Source organism: Ylistrum balloti, unplaced genomic scaffold, assembly GCF_031769215.1.
Source record: "Ylistrum balloti isolate Yb309-2 unplaced genomic scaffold, AGI_CSIRO_Ybal_v1 Utg369560, whole genome shotgun sequence".
Lineage (NCBI taxonomy): Eukaryota > Metazoa > Mollusca > Bivalvia > Pectinida > Pectinidae > Ylistrum > Ylistrum balloti.
In genome coordinates this window covers 22,677-46,812 of record NW_026781861.1, presented here as the reverse complement: position 1 = coordinate 46,812, position 24,136 = coordinate 22,677, and the positions used below count along the sequence as shown (strand labels likewise).

General features: G+C 35.4%; 1 protein-coding gene and 1 pseudogene across 1 annotated transcript; one reads left to right on the top strand and one right to left on the bottom strand.

Moving 5' to 3' along the window:
* Positions 1 to 937: 937 nt before the first annotated feature.
* On the bottom strand, positions 938 to 10,558 carry LOC132544050 (small ribosomal subunit protein eS26-like). Its single transcript, XM_060207652.1, has 4 exons — positions 10,529 to 10,558; positions 5,863 to 6,040; positions 3,592 to 3,725; positions 938 to 1,079 (listed from the first exon to the last, which is right to left on the bottom strand). The coding sequence occupies exons 1-4, from the start codon at positions 10,529 to 10,531 to the stop codon at positions 975 to 977; spliced, it is 420 nt and encodes a 139-aa protein (XP_060063635.1). The 5' UTR covers positions 10,532 to 10,558; the 3' UTR covers positions 938 to 974.
* A 1,959-nt stretch (positions 10,559 to 12,517) lies between these two features.
* LOC132565553 (uncharacterized) lies at positions 12,518 to 15,891 on the top strand (annotated as a pseudogene).
* The last annotated feature ends 8,245 nt before the right edge of the window (positions 15,892 to 24,136 follow it).

Genomic DNA, 24,136 nt, shown 5'->3' with positions numbered 1-24,136 from the left:
TACCCCCTTTTTTTCCCCCTCCTCCGGCCCCTATTGGGGCTACACCCTTTTTCTTCGCAAACTTGAAGCGGCTTTCCATGGGGATGCTTTGTGCCAAGTTTGGTCAAAATCCATTCAGTGGTTCTTGAGAAGAAGTCGAATATGTGAAAAGTTAACGACGCACGACGACAGACAAATCATGATGGCTCAGGCGACCTAACAAAACCTGGAGTCCTCATGTGGAACCCTAACCAATACCTGGAGTACTGATGTAATATCTAAAACAAAACCAGGAGTCCTAGGGTGGTACCCTAACACTATCAGGAGTCGTGGGGTGTTACCCTAACATTATCTGGAGTCATGGGGTGGTACCCTAACACTATCAGGAGTCCTGTGGTTGTACCCTAACACTATCTGGAGTCGTGGGGTGGTACCCCAACACTATGAGGAGTCGTGGGGTGTTACCCTAACACTATCTGGAGTCATGGGGTGGTACTCTTAACACTATCTGGAGTCCTGGGGTGGTACCCTAACACTATCTGGAGTCCTGTGGTGGTACCCTAACACTACCTGGAGTCCTGTGGTGGTACCCTAACACTATCTGGAGTCCTGGGGTGGTACCCTAACACTACCTGGAGTCCTGTGGTGGTACCCTAACACTATCTGGAGTCCTGGGGTGTTACCCTAACACTATCTGGAGTCATGGGGTGGTACTCTTAACACTATCTGGAGTCCTGGGGTGGTACCCTAACACTATCTGGAGTCCTGGGGTGGTACCCTAACACTACCTGGAGTCCTGTGGTGGTACCCTAACACTACCTGGAGTCCTGTGGTGGTACCCTAACACTACCTGGAGTCCTGTGGTGGTACCCTAACACTATCTGGAGTCCTGGGGAAGGGTTTTACTGGAATAGCCCATACCAAGTGCATCGCTCCTGACAGATAACTACACACAAAGTTTCATTGTCTTGACATTTATTTATAATCTGTCGAGTTTAACGTGGTCCAGCTGGAGCACCGCCACCGCTGCCACCACCACCGCCGCCACTTCCTCCGCCGCCACCACCGGCAGCTCCACCTGGTCTTGGGGCATTCCCGTCCTGTCAAGTAAAGGGAAACAACTCATATACTAGGAACAGAGTAAACTTAGCTTCATTGGCTGCAGTCATGTAAAAGCTGGATAAGTATCTCAGCCACCTGTCTGCCTTTTTGTTTATGATCAGTCTATAAATAGAGCGAGGGCCGCTAATGACCAAGGAAACTCTAATGATAAAATTTGCTATTGATCCAGTACTTCATAAGAAATAATGATAAAAATTTACAACGGCCAAAATCAAATAAAAATGAAACACTAGGAATTTATCAGGAACCTCACTATAATTTTTCAGAAACAGACGTAAACTTTTTGTGTGTCCTCATGCTCCTCAACGACAACCAAGAAGTTTGAAACTTTCCAGTGTTTTGGTCTTTGTTAAGAAGTGTACTCATGAATGTGAAACTTTTTAGTCAAAATCCTAAAGTGAAAATTGCCATCACCCTGGAAAATGCCATTGGCTATTACCAATTGATGAGAATTTGATCTGCATAATATACAACTGCACACCAAATTAGTTTTATATTGGTATCCCTTAAAAAATATGAATGGTAATGATTCTATTACAGAATGATGGCAACACACTAGGTACAAGTACAAAATGGGAGGGCATGAAATTCAGCATCAGTGTCAAAGATGTCAAAAATGGTGACTTACAGCTGCTACAATTTTTAAAATCTAAGTGTAAAACGTTTTGAGGAAGATTATATCTTATCACACGTTTAAGAATGGACGAAAACCAATAATCCAGTATCTCAAGCTGAAACATCCCGTTGTTAACTGTCATAGTGTGAAGTACACACAATATAAGGTTTTAAGAATACTCTTTGGTATCTAACTGCACTTTATTGTGGTTTTAGGATGGTACACCATCCAATCTGTACTTTATTGTGGTTTTAGGATGGTACACCAACCAATCTGTATTTTATTGTGGTTTTAGGATGGTACACCAACCAATCTTACTTTGTGGTTTTAGGATGGTACACCAACCAATCTGTATTTTATTGTGGTTTTAGGATGGTACACCAACCAATCTGTATTTTATTGTGGTTTTAGGATGGTACACCATCCAATCTGTACTTTATTGTGGTTTTAGGATGGTACACCAACCAATCTGTATTTTATTGTGGTTTTAGGATGGTACACCAACCAATCTGTATTTTATTGTGGTTTTAGGATGGTAAACCAACCAATCTTACTTTATTGCGGTTTTAGGATGGTACACACTCCAATTTGCACTTTAGTGTGGTTTATGATTGCAATCCACCCAATTTATATTTAAGTGTGGCATACCATCCTATCTTTACTTTAGTGTGGTTTTAGTGTGGTGACCCATCAAATCTATACTTTAGTGTGGTTTTAGTGTGGTGACCCATCCAATCTATACTTTAGTATGGCATACCATCCAATCTTTACTTTAGTATGGTGACCCATCCAATCTATACTTTAGTGTGGTTTTAGTGTGGCATACCATCCAATCTTTACTTTAGTGTGGTGACCCATCCAATCTATACTTTAGTGTGGCATACCATCCAATCTTTACTTTAGTGTGGTGACCCATCCAATCTATACTTTAGTATGGCATACCATCCAATCTTTACTTTAGTGTGGTGACCCATCCAATCTATACTTTAGTGTGGTATACCATCCAATCTTTACTTTAGTATGGCATACCATCCAATCTTTACTTTAGTGTGGTTTTAGTGTGGTGACCCATCCAATCTATACTTTAGTGTGGTTTTAGTGTGGTGACCCATCTAATCTATACTTTAGTGTGGTGACCCATCCAATCTATACTTTAGTGTGGCATACCATCCAATCTTTACTTTAGTATGGCGTACCATCCAATCTTTACTTTAGTGTGGTTTTAGTGTGGTGACCCATCCAATCTATACTTCAGTGTGGTGACCCATCCAATCTATACTTTAGTGTGGTTTTAGTGTGGTGACCCATCTAATCTATACTTTAGTGTGACGTACCATCCAATCTATACTTCAGTGTGGTGACCCATCCAATCTATACTTTAGTGTGAATTTAGTGTGGCGTACCATCCAATCTATACTTTAGTGTGACGTACCATCCAATCTATACTTCAGTGTGGTGACCCATCCAATCTATATTTTAGTGTGAATTTAGTGTGGCGTACCATCCAATCTATACTTTAGTGTGGTGACCCATCTAATCTATAGTGTGTGACGACCCATCCAATCTATACTTTAGTGTGATGACCCATCCCATCTATACTTTTGCGTGGTTTTAGTGTGGTGACCCATCAAATTTATACTTTAGTATGGCGAACCATCCAATCTATACTTTAGTGTGGTGACCCATCCAATCTATACTTTAGTGTGGTGACCCATCCAATCTATACTTTAGTGTGGTTTTAGTGTGATGACCCATCTAATCTATATTTTAGTGTGTGGCGATCCACCCAGTCTGTACATCATTAACAAGTCCTTCAAATCTTTTTTAGAAAATGGATGCGAATGGCTTTGGTACTAATCTGTTAAAATTCTTACCCTCATGGGCCTGAAGCGAAGTGGAGGTGTCCTGTCTTTACGGGCCTCACGGGACCTGTTCCTCACCACCTTGGAGTGGATGGCGCATGACACACAGTACAGTAGCTTAGCGTACAGCTTGGGAAGGGCATACACTGGAACGAACAAAAATATTATATATAATGATAGTTTGTTCAATGAATAGCAGATCTGGAAAGTTAAACAATTAAACTTACATAGACATTTTAAATGTTTTTGTAGACAAAAATCCCTGTAATTGTAGCATTGTCTGCTGGGTTTAACATCCCAAGAATTGTAATGGTCATTTTTAGGTGCAAACTCCTTGTGATAGCTTGAAGTTGCCTCACCGACCATACAACAGGCCTGTCACATGACATACAGGTAACCCAAGGCCAGTCATGTCAGTACAGACCAGTCCATCTCTTAACTTCCTGAGAAACACAAACCAATACAGGTGCAACTCTATATATTTCAGAACATTTTCTTCAGGTTGCAAATGTCAGCAGAAAGAAGTTCTTAAAACACAACCTGTAGAAGATTAGAGTGTGACGTTTTAATGACTATATAGTCACATTAATCTTAAAACACAACCTGTAGAAGATTAGAGTGTGACGTTTTAATGACTATATAGTCACATTCATCTTAAAACACAACCAGTAGAAGATTAGAGTGTGACGTTTTAATGACTATATAGTCACATTCATCTTAAAACACAACCTGTAGAAGATTAGAGTGTGACGTTTTAATGACTATATAGTCACATTCATCTTAAAACACAACCTGTAGAAGATTAGAGTGTGACGTTTTAATGACTATATAGTCACATTCATCTTAAAACACAACCTGTAGAAGATTAGAGTGTGACGTTTTAATGACTATATAGTCACATTCATCTTAAAACACAACCTGTAGAAGATTAGAGTGTGACGTTTTAATGACTATATAGTCACATTCATCTTAAAACACAACCTGTAGAAGATTAGAGTGTGACGTTTTAATGACTATATAGTCACATTCATCTTAAAACACAACCTGTAGAAGATTAGAGAGTGACATTTTGATGACTACACAGTCACCTTCATTTTATAACTCAACCAGCAGAAGATTAGAGTGCAATCTGAAGACATACTCAGTTTCATCAAACAAATGACAAGTGTGAAACATACTAACTACATAGGGTATGAGATGGAATCCGCCAACATTTTTTTACTGTACCATCTTCTACATTCTAATGGCTGTGTTATAAGAATTGCTATTCTCTCAAACTAAAAACAAAGCGACTCAGATCTTCACCTGGAGTTTAGTTTGGTCCAGGATCTAACCACCAAAACTATCATAAACCCATGAACAAAAACTGATTTTACCTGGTAACATAACAACTTGTGTTTCACAAATCACCAAAAATTTTTTATGCAAAAATCACAAAAGTATGACACCAAAAAGAAAGTTAACTAAATTTAAAATAATATCGTCTATTTATAAAGCACATTAACAGTGGTTAAATTATGTTTTTTTTTATAAATTAAAAATAATATTGTGTCTATTTATATAGTACATTAACAGTGGTTAAACTATGTTTTTTTTGTAAATTTAAAATAATATTGAGTCTACTTATATAGTACATTAACAGTGGTTAAACTATGTTTTTTGTAAATTTAAAATAATATTGTGTCTATTTATAAAGTACATTAACAGTGGTTAAACTATGTTTTTTGTAAATCTAAAATAATATTGTGTCTATTTATATAGTACATTAACAGTGGTTAAACTATGTTTTTTGTAAATCTAAAATAATATTGTGTCTATTTATAAAGTACATTAACAGTGGTTAAACTATGTTTTTTGTAAATTTAAAATAATATTGTGTCTATTTATAAAGTACATTAACTGTGCTTTACTTCTGTTTCTTGTCAATTAAAATGGATACTGTGGTGATTTATCATTCATAACTAAAACCAGTGTATTATTCCTAGTTGATCCTACCTAGTTTTCAGTCAACATCACTTCTAAGGAGCAGAGCCAAGTCACCAACCTTAAATTGGTACTAATTTTCCATTCTTGATTTTTTCAAAATTTTAAATATATACAATCTACTTATAGATGCATAAAGAAAAAGAAACAAAAATATCAAAGAATGTTTTTTGTTCTACAAGGAGAAAGATTCTATTAAATCTCATATCGTAGAAGTGTGGATACACATGTCTAGGTTAAAATATGCATCCATCTCCAACATTCACAGGTAATAGATTTTATTACATCATATCTTATTACCATCATATACGCTTGCATCTGAGATATCACGGACAGCAGCTGCCTCCACGATATTCCTGATCACAAATTTCTTGATGGCCTTATCCTTGGGGACACATCTCGCACAGTTTGTACATCGGACATGTTTGGTGTGTCCACGACCCTTCTTACTACGTCCGTTGTTTCGCCTTTTTGACGTCTGAAATGAAAGAGAACACTTCATACAAATGTTTCCAATAAACCTGCAGAAAAAGAGCACCTGCTAAATACTAACAGCCTACCAATTCTCCATTTACATAAGTAACATTCATATATTATATATATATAAAACAGTGTAGTATCATTTATATATTATGTATATAAAACAGTGTAGCAGTCTTCACGAAAGGCGCCAGACCGCCAGTGATGTCCGGCAAAATTCTCTCCAGTCCGGCACTTTTGTAAAGATGTCGGTCCGGTCGACAGGCAAGTTTCTTAGTCAATATCTATTTTTGTTGGCATTTTTCATACAAAAGAGATGAGTTTCCAGTATAATAACTTTGTAATGTATCGATGTTTTTGATTGGTAAAGCAATGATTGCCTATCAAATCGATTTGCTTGTATCATAGCCCATTTGTAAATGCTGTCAGCAAAGTTCCCAGACAGAACAAGAAGAAAATTTCGATTATTGGAAACATTTTCAATACATTTCGGCTTTTGAACATCATGTAATGTATAAACATATTGTCATTACAAGTATTATGTCATTTCTAAGATATTGTGAAGATGCAAAACCTGGCCAGAAAGAAAACAAACAGAAAGTGAAAAAAAAATAAAAGGCCAAAGAATATGAATCTAAAAGACCACCACGCTCGTTTCAAGAAAGTTGGAAGACCGAAAGAGATTGACTAGAGTATGACACAGAACAAAATAAAATGTTCTGTAAAGTGTGTAGGGCTATGACACCAGAAAATGATCCAAAGGCATCATTAAACACTTTTGTTAAAGGTACTAACAATTGCTGCACCTCAACGATTACGGATCACGAAAAGTCCAAACCACACCAGCATGCTTCCCTTATGGGGCAGAATAAGCCAAAAACAGAATCGGCCCATGTCAGATTATGTTTGGTTAAATATGCTTGTTTTTTGGGAAAATATTGGTGTTTCTTTTTCGGTCTGGCAGATTTTTTTCCCAGTCTGACAGAAAAATATTTTCACCAGTCCGGATGACTGGCAATTTTTCAGCCCTTTCGCGAAAACTGGTGTAGCATCATATATACATAAGGACAAAAAAAAAAATTGTGTTTCTGGTTTCACCTCCTCATAAAGTTAAGATATGTAGGTAGGTAAATAAAAGGGTTTTTTTTATCAAATGTTTTTAATGGTTTCATTCATTTGTATTGAAATCACAATAGATATTTTTTGTACAGCGCCTCGCTCAATTCGACAAATGTGCTATCAGGAGATATCCTCCCCATTGCCATGCACGTTGTATCTGCGCCGCGGTATTGGCGAAAAACATCATGGACTTTAGTCCCGTTTGTAATAGCTGCCATCACCTGTCTTTCTGGTGAATGGCAACATTTCTCCATTTTAATAGTGACTACCATTGAAGTTGCACTCAAGTTGGCAGCCATGTTGCCCCCCCTTTCTGAAAGGAATGGAAACCCCAGAATCGGGGTCTTTTGATGCTTTTTAATCCATGGTGATTTAGTGCATAAATGCAAATGTCTTCGTGATTACAGTTCCTCGTATAAAAACCAAATCAGGCATTGGAGGAAAATCCAGAAAAAAAATGCTGGGTGGAAGTTATAAAAATCTTTTGATTTCGTGACGAAATATTAGTCAGTCGGTTTTTTTGGAGCCTTATTTATAAAACAGTGAAGTATCTTATACATATTATATAAAAAAGCAGCGTATTAAAGCAATAACTTATCAATAACAGGATAAGGTTGGATTTATTTCATTCAACAGGAGTTGGACCAGCAGACAAAAATTGAGTGGTTCTATCATGGCGTCTGGGATAATGGGATCACTTGACAGATAAATCTACAACAGGACCAGCAGACAGATAAATCTACGACAAATCTACAACAGGACCAACAGACAGATAAATCTACAACAGGACCAGCAGACAGATAAATCTACAACAGGACCAGCAGACAGATAAATCTACAACAGGACCAACAGACAAATAAATCTACAACAGGACCAACAGACAGATAAATCTACAACAGGACCAGCAGACAGATATATCTACAACAGGACCAGCAGATATATCTACAACAGGACCAGCAGACAGATAAATCTACAACAGGACCAACAGACAGATAAATCTACAACAGGACCAGCAGACAGATATATCTACAACAGGACCAGCAGACAGATAAATCTACAACAGGACCAGCTGACAGATAAATCTACAACAGGACCAACAGACAGATAAATCTACAACCAGGACCAACAGACAGACAAATCTACAACAGGACCAGCAGACAGATAAATCTACAACAGGACCAGCAGACAGATAAATCTACAACGGGACCAGCAGACAGACAAATCTACAACCAGGACCAACAGACAGACAAATCTACAACAGGACCAGCAGACAGACAAATCTACAACAGGACCAGCAGACAGATAAATCTACAACAGGACCAGCAGATATATCAACAACAGGACCAGCAGACCGACAAAATCTACAACAGGCCCAGCAGACAGATAAACTACCACAAAACCAGTAGACAACCATTTCATTTTTCTTATCAGTCCCTATCTCAAACAAGCACAACTACATACTAAAAGAAACCTATACAAGAAATTTGATAAAGGTCTTTACAGTAGTTCTTGGAGAATTTTCCTCATGTTTCAGTACATTTTCTTGTTTTTGTTTATATTCAGAGGGTAAATATTCCATTTGTAGAACGTTACCCTATTATGCTTGTAAAATTAAGGTTAATCCCTGGTAACAAATCCTTAATAACACAAAACTGATCTATTGAGGAATGGTTTATACTGAACTGTACGGATATCTCTATTTTGATACCCAGCTATTTCTTACTCTCCTTTATACATAAGCTGATAGGAGCGAGTCCCACACGGGAGGTTCATTTTACCCAAAGGTAATGACAGTGTTGCTTTCCTGTAGAGACTGGAGGGCGAGCCATCATGAAAGTAATCAGAAAGTCTGCTGACTGCTTGCCCTCAAGTGGAAAGATGTAAACAACACCGTCATTCAACTGGCAAAAAAAGAACCTTCTGTGTTGGACCCACTCCATTCACCTTTATTATAAAAGTGTTCATAAAAGTGGTAACACATCAATCATTGATGCGCTGAATTATTCCTACAACACACCCTGAAATCTTCAAGTTAATTTACAAACAAAACCATTGTAATGTCTCTAAAATGAGCATAGGCAATAACAATGTAGATATCAATAACAGCATAATTAATGTGAATATTAACATTAAAATATCATTTCGAGACAGAATTTTTCAGTCTATGCAATGATAAATCCATGATCATTTTCATGGCTTTTTCAATGGCTAATATTAATAGTTTCTTGGATTACTTCATCCATAATCAGGGTTTTCCGTAATTTTGCTAGTAGTGGGCTGTGTAGTGAAGGTAAGAGGCTGGCCTGCCGTGTACGTGTAGTCGTGTACGGAACATTATTACAGAACTGGATTGGTGTAGGCGGCCAAATGATCAAAGTAGCCGGTCAAATTAGCTGGCGACCGGCTCTTATGGAAAACCCTGCATAATGCTCTTTACTTTCAGAATCCCCCCTCTCTTGTTTTTTCAAACATATACATCACATTTATTACTTCAGAAATGACAACTTAAAAAAGAAACGAGCATCAATTTTGTATACAAGATCACTACCACAATCTATACAACGTAATTTTCTCATCAAACTCAGAAATCCTTTGGAACCGTGTCAACAGGTTTATTAGATACATTCCTGATGTACATATTTTGCGCTAAAAAAATTAAATATAATGGCATGTAAATTTGGCTAGTGTTCTAGTGCCCTTGTTTGTTGTGTTTCCATTTCAAATGGTCCCGTCTTTGTGTGATTACTATGAGCGGTTACTATCCCCCCAAAAATGCAAGACTATTACCAATGTGTCCAATCTTGAATATACCCAATACATCCGCGCTGCATCGACAGTTTCATATTACAAGTCACCATCGATTGTCTCAGATCACAGGGTCTCGTCCAGGTAATCTGATGTATATCCTGACCATAGTAAATAAGTAACTGAATTATTTCATCTGGACAAAACCCTATGACCGGACGCGACGAAGTGGTACAGTATGACTTTATAGTCGTTCTTCTGACCGAGATATATACAGCAAAATGCAGTGCCATTTAGTGCTTTTCGTATCTGATATAGAACCCGGCCGCTTTGTAAAGTTGTTTATATATATCAGAAGTGACGAGTGTCTCAGTGCCCCGACATCAGTGCATTATACACCAGGAAAATGTCGAATACTGGCCCACGTGTCTATCACATTCCTAACAACTAGGTACTCATCGGGTCTATTTCTGTATTGGAACAGACCTTGTTCGCACTAATGATCATGCAGACTTTAAATATTTGCCTGCAAACCTGTAGATAATCTATTTATTGCTATTTTTACTGTATGTGAATCGATTTCGTTACAATTTCTTCAGAGTGCACATGGTGTACCACTCACCATCTTGACAATTTCGGCGGAAGAGGGCGATATTCTTGCACCAGAATATTACTACGCGAAATTATGTATGTCAATACGAAACTAATACATCTTTATAAATGCTTTATCAAAACACTCAAATACCATTTATTTAATATGTAAAATTGATGAAAAACTCAACAGGAGACTTAAAATACATTTTTGATTCCGGACTATATTTTATACCGCAGCGACACCTAGGTCATCTATGGTAGACAACTCTCAGAAATGTAGGTGTCATGCCACTGTTTCTATTAACAAATATTTTAATACTTGGGACAAATAAAGTTTATAAATATAAAAATAAAGCCAAACATTGGATGAAACAAAAAGAGGAAAATTATTTTAAAATATCATATATAATTTTAAAAGAAAGGAACTACATTAAAACTGCCACGTTATTAAAACGTTTAATAGCAGTATATGTAACCAGGGTTTTGTTTTTGATTTTCATGTAAAAAATTCAACTGAATGGCATTGTTGAATTGACGGTCACTATGACCAAACATCGATATATAAAATAATAAATGACTAACGAGCTCACATCTTCATGCACAAAGTTAATCATATTTATCAGCATATGTACACATATATATTTCACTCTGATACATGGTTTTTCCGTTACAGAAAATGTTACAAGAAAGCTTGTTGGCACCAATTTCTGTGGAATAAAGTTCACAATAACAAAAGTTATCTAGGCCTTGGTATTAAATTTGTAAACCTGTAATTTTTTCATCTTTAAAGTTTGTCCTCGGTTTAAATAAATGACTATACATGTAAGTATCAACATCAGTAATGTTTTGCCATTTTATTAACTGTAAGTGAATCGGTCAGCATATATTGACACCAACGGTTACCAATGTTAGTCGTAAACTGTACATTTGCCTTTGAATTTTATATATGTAACGGAGGTCGTTTGTCATATCAATAAACCTCCGCTAGGAATCGAACCCGAGACCCCTGGCTTATTCGTCTGACGCTCAACCAATCAAGCTAAAGAGAAGTTCTCTCTAGCAGAGTGGTATATTGCAGTTAGTATTTCACCAGGGTTACATACATAACGAAACGTATAGAGTGATAACATGACGCGAAATAGTTGTTATTCGCATGGATTATCTCCCCTAAAGCACGTGATAACACACAAAAAATGATGGGAGTCTTTGAAGCGCGAGGACTTGGAAGAGGGCCGTAGTCAAAGTAAGCGTGAAATAGTCACCAAGGAAGGTCGACAGGTCAGTACATACAAGTAAGTTTCATTGCATTGCAACCAATGATATTATTATGTAACAAGTATATATCTTAAATTCTGATTTGATTAATAATGTGGCTTGTTATTCCGACTGGTGTAGTCCATGTGAATTTCGTACCCTAGGAAATCCAGACCGACATGTCTGTCAAGTATACAATATGTATTATCACAGGTCCTCATAATATTAGGTCATTATATGTAATCGAGTTCCCCTAAGGTGTGGTTTGGAAATTGGAAACATCCAGACGCGGAGGGGCATTTAGATCAAAAGAGAATGATTTTGAATACACTAACGTATCAACCATTGATTGATCATATTTTGTGTAATGTTCCAGAAAAAGTCTTGTCAAGCTGGAGTGATCCCTATTGGTTTAAGTGATCACTTCATCACCTTTTGCACAAGAAAAATTAGAAAGTCTACTTTTCACGAACATAATAACATAAAACTAAGATCTACTAAATGCTATGATAAAGATGCTTTCAAGCAATTACTAATTAATGCAAATTGGGAACATTTCTTTCACGCAAAAGATGTTAACGAATGTTGGAAAGAGTTTCATTCTGTCTTCTCCAATATATTAAACAAAGTAGCACCATTCAAAGAAGTTCGTTTGAAACAAAAAACGAAACCTTGGATAACAAATAAAATCTTAGAAAACATTAAATTGCGAGATAAGATAAGAAAATCATTTAAAAAGTTTGGCAAAGAAGAAGATTTAAACATGTACAAAAAACTCCGAAATCGTGTTCAAACATTATGTAAAATAGCTAGATCCGAATTTTTCAACAAGAAAGTTGAAGAGAATAAAAATAATTCAAAAGAACTATGGAGACAATTCAAACTAATGGGCTATCAACAAAATGCCAAATCAAACTCTAATATAGTTCTGAAAGTAAACGGTGAAATGTGCCATGATAATAGTCAAACAGCAAATCATTTTAATCAGTTTTTCTCAAATGTAGCTGCCTCTTTAGTTGAAAAGTTGCCCCCAGGAAAGGGAAAGTTTGTTGCATCATCAGACATGGTGAAATCATTTTACAGAAAGAGAAGCTGTAACAAATTTCATTTAAAACATGTTGATGAAAATTTTGTATTAAAAGAATTATTTAAATTAAACACATCCAAGAGTACAGGACTGGATGGATTACCAACTGGGTTTCTTAAAGATGCTGCCTCAATCATTAAAATCCATCTCACCTTTCTGATCAACATGTCTATTTCGGAGGGTGTTGTTCCCGATGAATTAAAAATAGCTAAGGTTAAACCACTTTATAAGAAGAAAGATAGATTAATGCTGAAAACTATCGTCCTGTTAGTATTCTAAGTATTGTATCTAAAATTCTAGAACGTGCTGTATATAGCCAGTTAGAGACATTCCTAGTCAGAAATAACTTACTTTATGAATTCCAGTCAGGATTCAGAAGCAAATACTCAACAGATACATGTTTAATACATCTGATTGATCATATTAAGTCTCAGAATGCTAAAGGTCTTTTTACAGGTATGGTTTTACTTGATTTGCAGAAAGCATTTGATACGGTAGACCATAAAATCTTATGTGACAAACTCTCTGTTCTTGGTGTAAAATCGCTAGACTGGTTTCAGTCTTATCTCACTGGAAGGAAACAAATTGTGTTTGTAAACGGAACAGTTTCAGAGTCTTGTAACATAGGTTGCGGTGTGCCCCAAGGCAGTTTACTAGGGCCTTTACTATTTCTGATATATGTAAATGACATGCAAGTGTGTATTAATCCAAGCTGCAAGATAATATTGTACGCTGACGACTCTGCAATATTATTCTCCCACAGAGACCCAGCAGTTATTTCTCAAACTTTGTCTTTGATGTTGAAGTCCTGTCAAGATTGGTTAGTAGATAACAAACTTTCATTGCATTTAGGTGAAACAGAAAGCATTCTATTTGGTCCAAAAAGGAAATTAGATCCAGTGTAATTGTAATTGAAGTCAAAAGATGTGTGAAATATCTTGGCATAGACATCAACGATTCATTATCGGGTGAAGAAATTGTAGATTCAATTGTCAAAAAGGTCAACCAACGTCTCAAAATTTTGTATAGAAATGAACAGTGTTTATCTTTTAGGTCAAGAAAAACTCTATGTTCTTCTTTGATTTTATGTCACTTTGACTACGCATGTACTAGTTGGTACGAAGGTTTATCGAAAAAACTTAAAAAGATTTTACAAGTAGCACAAAACAAAGTAATTAGATTTATTTTGAATGTTCACAAAAGGTACAGTCTGACACATAATGATTTTCTTCGGGTAAACATGCTTGATGTTGTTTCAAGAGTAAGTCAGCTCAGAATGAATCGTATGTTTAATATTTTCCATGAAAAAGCTCCGAATTATATGTATGCATCTTTTGAAAAAAATCCACGTCTGCAAAATACTCGTTCATCAACATATAATTTTACTCTGCCAATGATTCATGGAGCTGAATATACATCCTTTTGTTTTGTCGGAGCTAAAGAATGGAATCTACTTCCAGAAAATACAAAAACAATACCCAAAAAAGTTAGATTCAAATCTCAAGTAAAACGTCACTTTCAAGACAAAATGAAAGAGAAACATAACAGTGATTATGTTTACTATTGAGACAGATAATGTTTTTTTTTATCTACATTTTGAAGGACCCCAACGGAAATAAGCGTATATTATTACGCTTTTTGGGCTATCCTTGGATAGATTTGTTTAACATATATATCAGTTGTCTTTATTGTGATCTTATGTTGCATGTTTTATTTATATCAATTTTTCATCTTATGTACTATGTAACATGTATTCAATTTATCATGCTTTGTATACATTTGTGCAAATCTTTCCTGAATAAATTTATTATTATTATTATCATAACATAGTTTTTTTTTACACTACAGTGAGCTTGCAAACTCTTCCCAACCAGCTGTCCATCGCAGAACTAGTAGTCCCTGCTATAGGCCTAGACTGGCTAGACACAACAATTATGGCAGGTCACAATAGAGGATGAAATCAAAGAAAAAGTGAAAATCCATTACATTGGTAATTATTTCAATAAGTTTGTTCTATGCAGTCACCAAATTAAGATGGATACAGGCATCAAATTGTTTGTATCATTATGGTTTAGAAAAATTAATATTAAAAAGAAAAAAAGTAAATAATTATATGTATATGTACATTAATATTTTTTATTCTCATGATCAGAGGTTGCAGTTATTGTAAGGCTCATTATCATAATGTTGATATAAATCATAACAATATAAGTAAAGTTCACCACAAAAACACATTGTGAATTTGTCCCTTTGATGTTTATGTTTAAAACAAGATGCCCATTCCAATATGTTTTGTTCCATTCCAATGTCATGATTGCTCCAAGTTACATGTATAAACTTGTGAAATATGTTATTGTAGGCTGGCCTAGGTACTATAATGAGTGGAGAAGGAAGGAGGACCTGGTATCAATAGCTTCTACAATTGAAAATTCTCTTTGCAAACAACTTGCAGTAAGTGTATACTAAAAATAATTTACTTTTGTAAAAGCATTTTACATTGCTGCGGGTTAACAGGAATTGACCATGATGAAACGTTCAAAAAAGAAAATCAACAGTCATTGACATGTTATTGTTTATATGTGATACACTTTGTATTGCAGGTCCAGATAAAAGATCACTTATCACTGAGCCTAATAGATTCAAGAATCATGATTAGAATTCTTGTTATCGAAATGGAAGATTTGAAGTCAATACAAAATAATGCAAGAATATACAAGGTCACCAACCACAGGGTTGTATATAATATCAAAAATTGACAGGACATGGAGAAACTTTTGGGAGTTGGATGGGATTACAGAATCATAAATGAACTGGGTGACAATTATTTTGTGAAAACAGAGCCTGTCAAATTTTGGCTTTACGGAAGAAAACCATTAAAGGAATACATATTATACTCTGATCACAAACAAGAAATGCTTCCAGACTCTCAGTTCTACAAAATGCAGATGTATCAACTTAATGTTTCATTTCACAATTTGAAAACTGTGCTTCACAAGTTGAAACAAAAAGGACTAAAGACATGTAAAAAAAGGTGGAAGACAGTACAATGAGAGTGTAGAAAATTTGAAAAAATCATCTTACAACAGGAAAGTAGGAATAGAACGTCACAGTATGCAAAAATAAAGATGGAGATTATGGAAAAGGAAAATCAGAAATTGATAAATCGAAACAACACATTAGCCGAAAATGTAACTTTTTTCACAAAATGAAAATAAGGGGCTAAGTGATAAAGTCGAGAAAAATAAGGTGTTTTTGTGTGACAAAACTAAACTGATTAATAACAATGCCAATAGATGTACAAGTTCTTCAAGAGGAAAAGGAAAGTCATTTGAAGACTGCAGTAAATCTCATCAGTCTAAATTACGTAAAACAGAAGTAGAAAAATGTAGAAGTGCTTTGTCATTTCTGGAAAAAAACATGTAGATTGTCAACAACAACATCTGTCGGAGGTATTTCTTCAAACAAAGGTTTCCTTATCATTGAGAATAAAGTTTTCTTGTTTGGTTTTTTCCTTTCACCGGACTCTCAAAGTAACCGAGTCTAGCTTCTTGATCAACATTTGACATGGACCCGGTTTGTGACATATTTCCTCTCTCCTTCCTCCCATATTTACAGTAATCCTGATCTAAAAGTAGAGTTTGAGGAAATATTGTCCAGCATTCCGATTTCTGCCACTAAAAGTGCCAGAATTTATTTTAGCTAAGAATGTTTTTTGCGATAAATTTGTGCGTTGGTCCCATGTGATGATGTTTATGAAATGATGACTACATATCCTTTGAGTGTCTTGAAGACTTAAATTGGTTATGCCACTTACATTCTATAATTTCAATTAACTTTTGTAACAGGTATAAAGATTTTTGTTCAAAGTTTTTCGCCGAGTCAGCTTTTCGTAAAGACATTTTAATTGTTGTACATTCATTGAATTTAGATTTAAATTGCTCTTTGTTTGTGGTCCATCGCTTGTCTTTCTATCTTTAAACAAAACTTGTTACTGCAATTTAGTATTTCTTCAAAAGTACTGGATGGATCACACTTAAATTTTAGATATGTAGGTTTTTCTTCATTGGTGTTATAAGATAAAGGTAAATGTCCTCGGAAAGAATTAAGTTCCTGGTAAATGGAATGGTGTCTTGTATTATTGATTTAAGTAAAGTTTTCGGTGCAGGCCATTTGGGCCTCTTGTAATTATATATTGTATTTCATAAAATAAAGTCTATAAATTTCAATAACTTTTGAAACACATATAATGATAAGTTTAGATAGGTATTTCACGAATTTCATTGAATGTGTTTTACATGATGCCCAATTTATATTTTATAAGACGTTATACATGCAATGTCTTTATTTTTTCATGTTTTTAGTCTGTATTTACATTTGTTATTTTCACTGATACACATGATGTGGTGTTTCTGTTATTTTTTTTATTTATTCTTATTTTGTAATTCCAGTATTTGTTATAATTTACTTTTTTAATGAGCTGTTCATCTTGAAGGATTTATGATAAAGCTTAATAATTGTTTTAGTCATCCTGAAGGGAACTGGTACACTCACCATGTATTAGAGTTGCATTCCAATATTGAAGTGATTATTGATGGCGTTACAGGTGGATTTTCGTGTTGATGTCAGTACGGAAGGGAGATAACCCATAATTCTCCTTTGGAGCTCAATTATTTCACCATATGTACCATCGAAAGTTTCGTCGTTAAATTACCATGGCTGTTGATAGGACGTTAAAAGTACAAACTAAATCAAAGTATTAGATTAATAATCTTCATGACAAAATATGTTTATGAGTGCATATATATGAAGAGAGTTATGAAAGCACCTCATTTTATAAATATAATGTTTGATAATTATAACAATTTCATTGTTAACACAGTTACTTGGAGATTTTGTAAGAGAAAGCCAAACAACAATTTTTTTATTCATTGAGAAAGGGATAAGCAGAGCTTTTAATAAAGATTCAAATGATTGAAGTAAGATTTGAACTTCTTGACACTCCCGTAAGAGATGAGTAATTGTCTCAATTTCAGTATTACAGAGAACACAGAGAGGGAAGATAACTAACCTTAACTTAAACAGTAAAGTATTGATAACAAGATATGATGAAGTACTCTGTACTGAAACCACTGAAGTTTTATACTATTTGTCACCTGAAGTGGCATTTTATAATATCTAGTCCAAGATGATTGGTCAATGTCCTGTATTAGTTTGCTCCATTTTTTTTGTGTCACATGCTGACCTGGTAACAAGATACCAACATCTATAACACCTATCAAACAAAGTATGAACAAACAAATGCTGACCTGGTAACAAGATACCAACATCTATAACACCAACCAAAACAAAGTATGAACAAAGGAATGCTGAACTGGTAATAAGATACCAACATCTATAACACCTATAAAACAAGAGGCCCAGAGGGCCTGTGTCACTCACCTGAATCTTTATGACCAACTGTACAATATCTGTGCATATGTTCCGCAGTAGATGTTTAAAGCAATATGACAAATTACTCCATATGGGTTCTGTCCCTTAGTAGTCCAAAATAAGTCATTTGTATATAAGCCTTTTATGGCCAAATATGATGTGTTTTATGTTAATCAGAAGAAATCTAACCCCAATGACCTTAAATATCATTATGGGTCAAGCTATTTTTACACACACTATTTGGGCACCATTAAGGGAACCTTTTTGACAAATATTATGATCCTAAGCCTTTAGCTTAATCAGAAGTTGTTTAAAGGTTTAAAAAAATGACTGCTGTGACCTTGAATATGGGTTAAGGTCATTTCTGTTCTCAAATATTACCGGGCATCATTGAGAACCTATTTTGGAATAACATCACTATTCTAGATGTTTTGGATCATCAGAAAATGTAATTTAAAGGTTTAACACATTTGACCCTGTGACCTTGACTATGGGGCAAGGTCATTTTTCTTTTTTTGCAAACTTTCTTGGACTTCATAAAAGGAACATACTGGCCAAATATAATGATTCTATGCTTTTCTATATTTCATAAGAAATTGTTTAAATGTTTTCACACATTTGACCTCTGTGAGCTTGAATATGGGTCAAGGTCATTTGTTTTTGTAAGCTGTGTTGGGCTTTAGAAAAGGAACCTTCAAGCCAAATATAATCATTCTAGGCATTACAGTATTTTGGAAGAAGTCGTTTAAATGTTTTAACACATTTGATCTCTGTGACCTTAAATATGGGTCAAGGTCATTTCTTTTTGCATCTTTGTTGGACTCTCTCAAAGGAATCTTCCAGCCAAATATATTCTAGGCCTTCCAGTATTTTGGAAGAAGTCGTTTAAATGTTTTAACACATTTGACCTGTGTGACCTTGAATATGGATCAAGGTCATTTCTTTTTGCAGACTTTTTTGGGCTTCATCAAAGGCAAAGGAACCTTCCAGCCAAATATAATTATTCTTGGCCTTCTGGTATTTTTAAAGGTTTAAACACACTTGACCTCTGTGACCTTGAATATGGGTCAAGGTCATTTCTTTTGGCATCTTTGTTGGGCTTTATAAAAGGAACCTTCCAGCCAAATATAATGATTCTCGGCCTTCTGGTATTTCAGAAGAAGTCGTTTAAAGGTTTTAACACATTTGACCTTTGTGACCTTCAATAAGGGTCAAGATCATTTCTTTCTGCAAACTTTGTTGGGCTCTATAAAAGGATCCTTCTAGCCAAATATAATGATTCTAGACCTTCAGGTATTTTGAAAGAAGTCGTTTAAAGATTTAGCACATTTGACCTCTGTGACCTTGAATATAGGTCAATGTCATTTCATTTTACAGATTTTGTTGCGCTTCATCTAAGGAACCTTCCAGCTAAATATGATAACTCTACGCCTTTCGGTATTTCAGAAGAGGATGTTTAAATGAAAAGTTGACAAACGCCGGACGGACAACAGACGGACGATGACTCCCCGCTATGGCACACGGTCACTTGGCCCTTTTGGCCAGGTGAGCTAAAAACAAAATACACCACAGCAATATGTGGAAACAAATAGAAAAATATATCATGCACGAATACTGCTCCCAATAAATGATAACCGACATTTTTCCAACACAATATATTTGTCACAGTTTTCATGAGAGAATGCATTATAAATTGTCTTTGTTAAAAATACAGTGGATTATGGACAGGTCTTTTTTGACTTCACGGACAGTTTGGGACAGCTGATGCTCACAATTAGGTACAAGTCATCCCAAACGTCACAGATGAATCACCTCTGATATTGTCAACTGGACAATTCACTTCAGATATAACAGTCGGCAACTTCCTGAATTTAAAGGTAATGTAAGCCCAGAATTATGGACAAGTCATCATAGACGTCATGGATGAATCACCTCGGATATTGATAACCAGACAAATCACCTCAGATATTCCTGACCATCATTTGCTTGAATACAACAGTTGTTGAAGTCCACAATTATGGTCAATTCTTCCAAGAATTTACGAATTAAACTCGGGTATCGCCAAATGGACAAAAACACCTCAGATATATCTGCTATCATGATCATAAAATATCAGTCATCAAACATATAAATGAATAAGAAAACTTGTTTTTTTTTTGTAAATGATCCATTCTTAATCATGGTTGAAGTTTCAATGATAATTTTTATTTAATTTTTCAAAGCATTTTAAACATACAGATAAACAACCTTGCACACCTCACACACCAAAGCACTTGTAGACCTCATGAATCTTATTATACAATCATCATCCTCCTCCTCCTCATCATCATCATTCCATATACACTCATCAGCCCATGTACAAATCATTATAAATATATATAAACTTGATTTATTTTACAAGTTATGTCAACTTATACTTATCACTCTTGTTGGCCCGGCTGTAAGCGCATGAGTGGTCTTATTGTGGGAGGAAACCGGAGTACCCGGGGAAAACTTACGTGGTTGGGCAGGTGACCCCTTACCTTTTCACGTCCGTTCCGGGAATCGAATCCCGGTCGACTAGGTGAAAGGCGAGTGTATAACCACTATGCCACCCGACCACCCATGGTATAATCGTTATCATCACTCATCATCATCATCATCATCATCATCATCATCACTCACCATCATCATCAAATTTCCACATGCATACTCTTCATCATCCACAGTCAACACTGTGCCATCATGTCATGTGCAATCATCATCATACCATATAAAAGCAGTATAATCCATGTACAATCATTTTCTCTCGCTCAGTCATCATCATCATTACTATAATATACAAGTACACAAATTTTTTCACCCACACATACAACAAAATGAGAGAAAAAAAAAACAGTACGAAAATGTATTGAAATGGAGAGTAAATAATATGGAGAGAGAGAGCGAGAGTTTACTGGTCTAGAAGCGAGATCTGATTTAATCATCCAAAAAACAAAGACATTCTTACATAATGGTAAATTCAAATTTTCAACATAAACAAGAGAATCATAGGCCAAAGGTCATCTGACTACGAAACCTTACCCACGGTCAGATGATCTAAAAATGACAAAAATTGAAAACTTACTTTTTCCAGATCTGGATACCATAAAAGAATTTTAAAAATTGTGAAACTATTTGGTACAACCTAACTCATATATCAAAATCTTCTAATTCTTCAACCAAACTTTCAACACTGCATGATAATGTCTTGACAAAAGAAAAGGTCCAATGGTCTTAACAGTCACCTGAATTCCATAAACATTGGTTGCTTTTGTTAGGGTTAGGGGTTGAATTAGAGAGAAATAGATTTCTACAAGCTTCCAACTTAATACCCCTCCCCAAGGGAAAATGCAAGGATTATAAATTCATAATTTGAGTTAAAGCATCTCAAAAACTCTTCCATCTATGAAAAGTATTTGATTCTTCCATATCTGAGTGTTAAGGAGATTTTCGAAAATTTGATTCAATTTGACACCTGCCAAAGTCCCCTAGGTCGGAGACATTGTACTTCATTCCAATGGCCATGAAAATACCTACCAAATTTTATTTAAATTGGCTCAGGGGTTGTCAAAAGAAGTAAAATGTGTATTGTTTTACAATAGATGGGCAAAATGCAAGAACTTCTTCACAACTCTTTACTATCTAGTATGAAATGCTGTTTACTTTCAGTAATAACAATCCTGCCAATGTTTTATAAACAGGAGACCAACTGGCCTTAACTGTCATCTGAATAAATAAACAGCTCAGCTAATCTACAGCATACAAAGAAGATACCATTTGGTCATAGAAACATTTTCTGCAAACTTAAAATCATATTTTTTATACATGCTACTACACAAATGTCATTATTCCAAACCTATTGCTTATTGAAAAAACAAAATTATATCTCAACTCATTTAACCAAAGAGATCTTTAACATCTGTCATGGTCAATTATTTGAAAACGATTGTCCTTCATCCACTAACATTGAAAAACCAGTTTCAACAACATTGATCTTTTTGTTATTGACAAGAAGTCATTAAAGATTGTAACAAATTTGACCCTTGTGACCTTTAAAAAGTGAAAATATAAATAAAATGAACATAATTGGTAATTCATTCTAACATTCTACATTTATCCCTGTGACCTCGAAAATGGGTCAAGATCTTTCATTTGATCACACATTCTTGACAGAAATTTTTCATACTGAGCATATTGAAATACTACAAACTTAGAAACTCATCTATCCTTGGTCAAGTCAATGGAAGTATCGTACTTATTATTGACAAATAGTATTGGCACATTTTTGCAAGATACCATTTGCATTTGCTCTTTCTTGCTGTTTGAAAATACTTTAATCATTTATAGTTTTGATATCAACAACTTGAAAAATAAAGGAACTCCATTGAATGTTGTTTTGTGTATGAAAGTTCTCCATAAAATGGAGCTGTACAGTACAAATATATACAAAACACAAATATATACCAATATATTATATACAAAACTGTACTATGATATATATACACACCTTGATCCTAGTTTATTCAAGACTGTTGTATGAAGGAATGACAACGGATGCACAAGATGTTATAAAAATATGATATAGATCAAGTGGTCAAAATTAAGTATTAACAACATAAAGACATGTTTGACAATGTTAATGAAAAGTTGGTAATAAATGATTTCACATTAGAACTTAGATCAATCCATTGTCTACAAACTGCTCCCCAATGATGACAAGAACATCTATTTATTGTAGGTTTCTGACCCACAATCTGCTTTTCTACAAATTTGAACAGCAGAAATAGCATGAAACAGTTTTAGGTTTCCGACCCCCTTTCAGTTTATCCACAATTCTGAAGAATTTTTTTCCCAGTAAATCTTCACTTTCTTTCTTTTCCAAATTTTTCCATCATTAACCCTGCTTAGGTCAATTGCTTTCCCACATTGATGTGGTGTTGGCCGTATTTTTCTGTTTCTTGAAGAGCAGCAGACTTTAGTTGTTTTTTTATGGGCTTCGATATGTATTTATCATCAAACTTTTTGGCGATATCTGACCCAGAATCACATGGCTCAATGGCACCTACAATGTCAGGTGATGTCATATTGTGTAAATCCTCATATTCATCCAGTTGGGCGAATGATAACTCCTGGATAAGATCTGTAATAAAGATATCTTCATATAATAATGGCCCCTTCAGTCATTTTATTTCTACTTCATGGTTTTAAATCAATATTGTTAAGATGGTCATTTACAGTCCTTTAGCAATGTGAAAATATATGAAAAAACATACTGGGTGTAGGTCATGAGGGTACGAGGCAATTACTAAGCCTTGTGGTAACAAAATAGTGTTTTAAGGTTATTCAGAAAAGATGATGGTAGTCCAAGAAAGAATCTGTTTTCGTTAGAACTGATGTAATTTTCATTACTAAAATATTTTAATTCACCCTTAATGGCACCAACATCACCCCTCACAGCAGTGACATCACACCTCATGGCACCAACATCACCCCTCACAACAGTGACATCACCCCTTATGGCACCAACATCACCCCTCACAGCAGTGACATCACACCTCCTGGCACCAACATCACCCCTCACAACAGTGACATCACCCCTAATGGCACCAACATCACCCCTCAAAACAGTGACATCACACCTCACGGCACCAACATCACCCCTCACAGCAGTGACATCACACCTCATGGCACCAACATCAACCCTCACAACAGTGACATCACATCTCATGGCACCAACATCACCCATCACACAGTGACATCACACCTCATGGCACCAACATCACCCCTCACAACAGTGACATCACACCTCCTGGCACCAACATCACCCCTCACAACAGTGACATC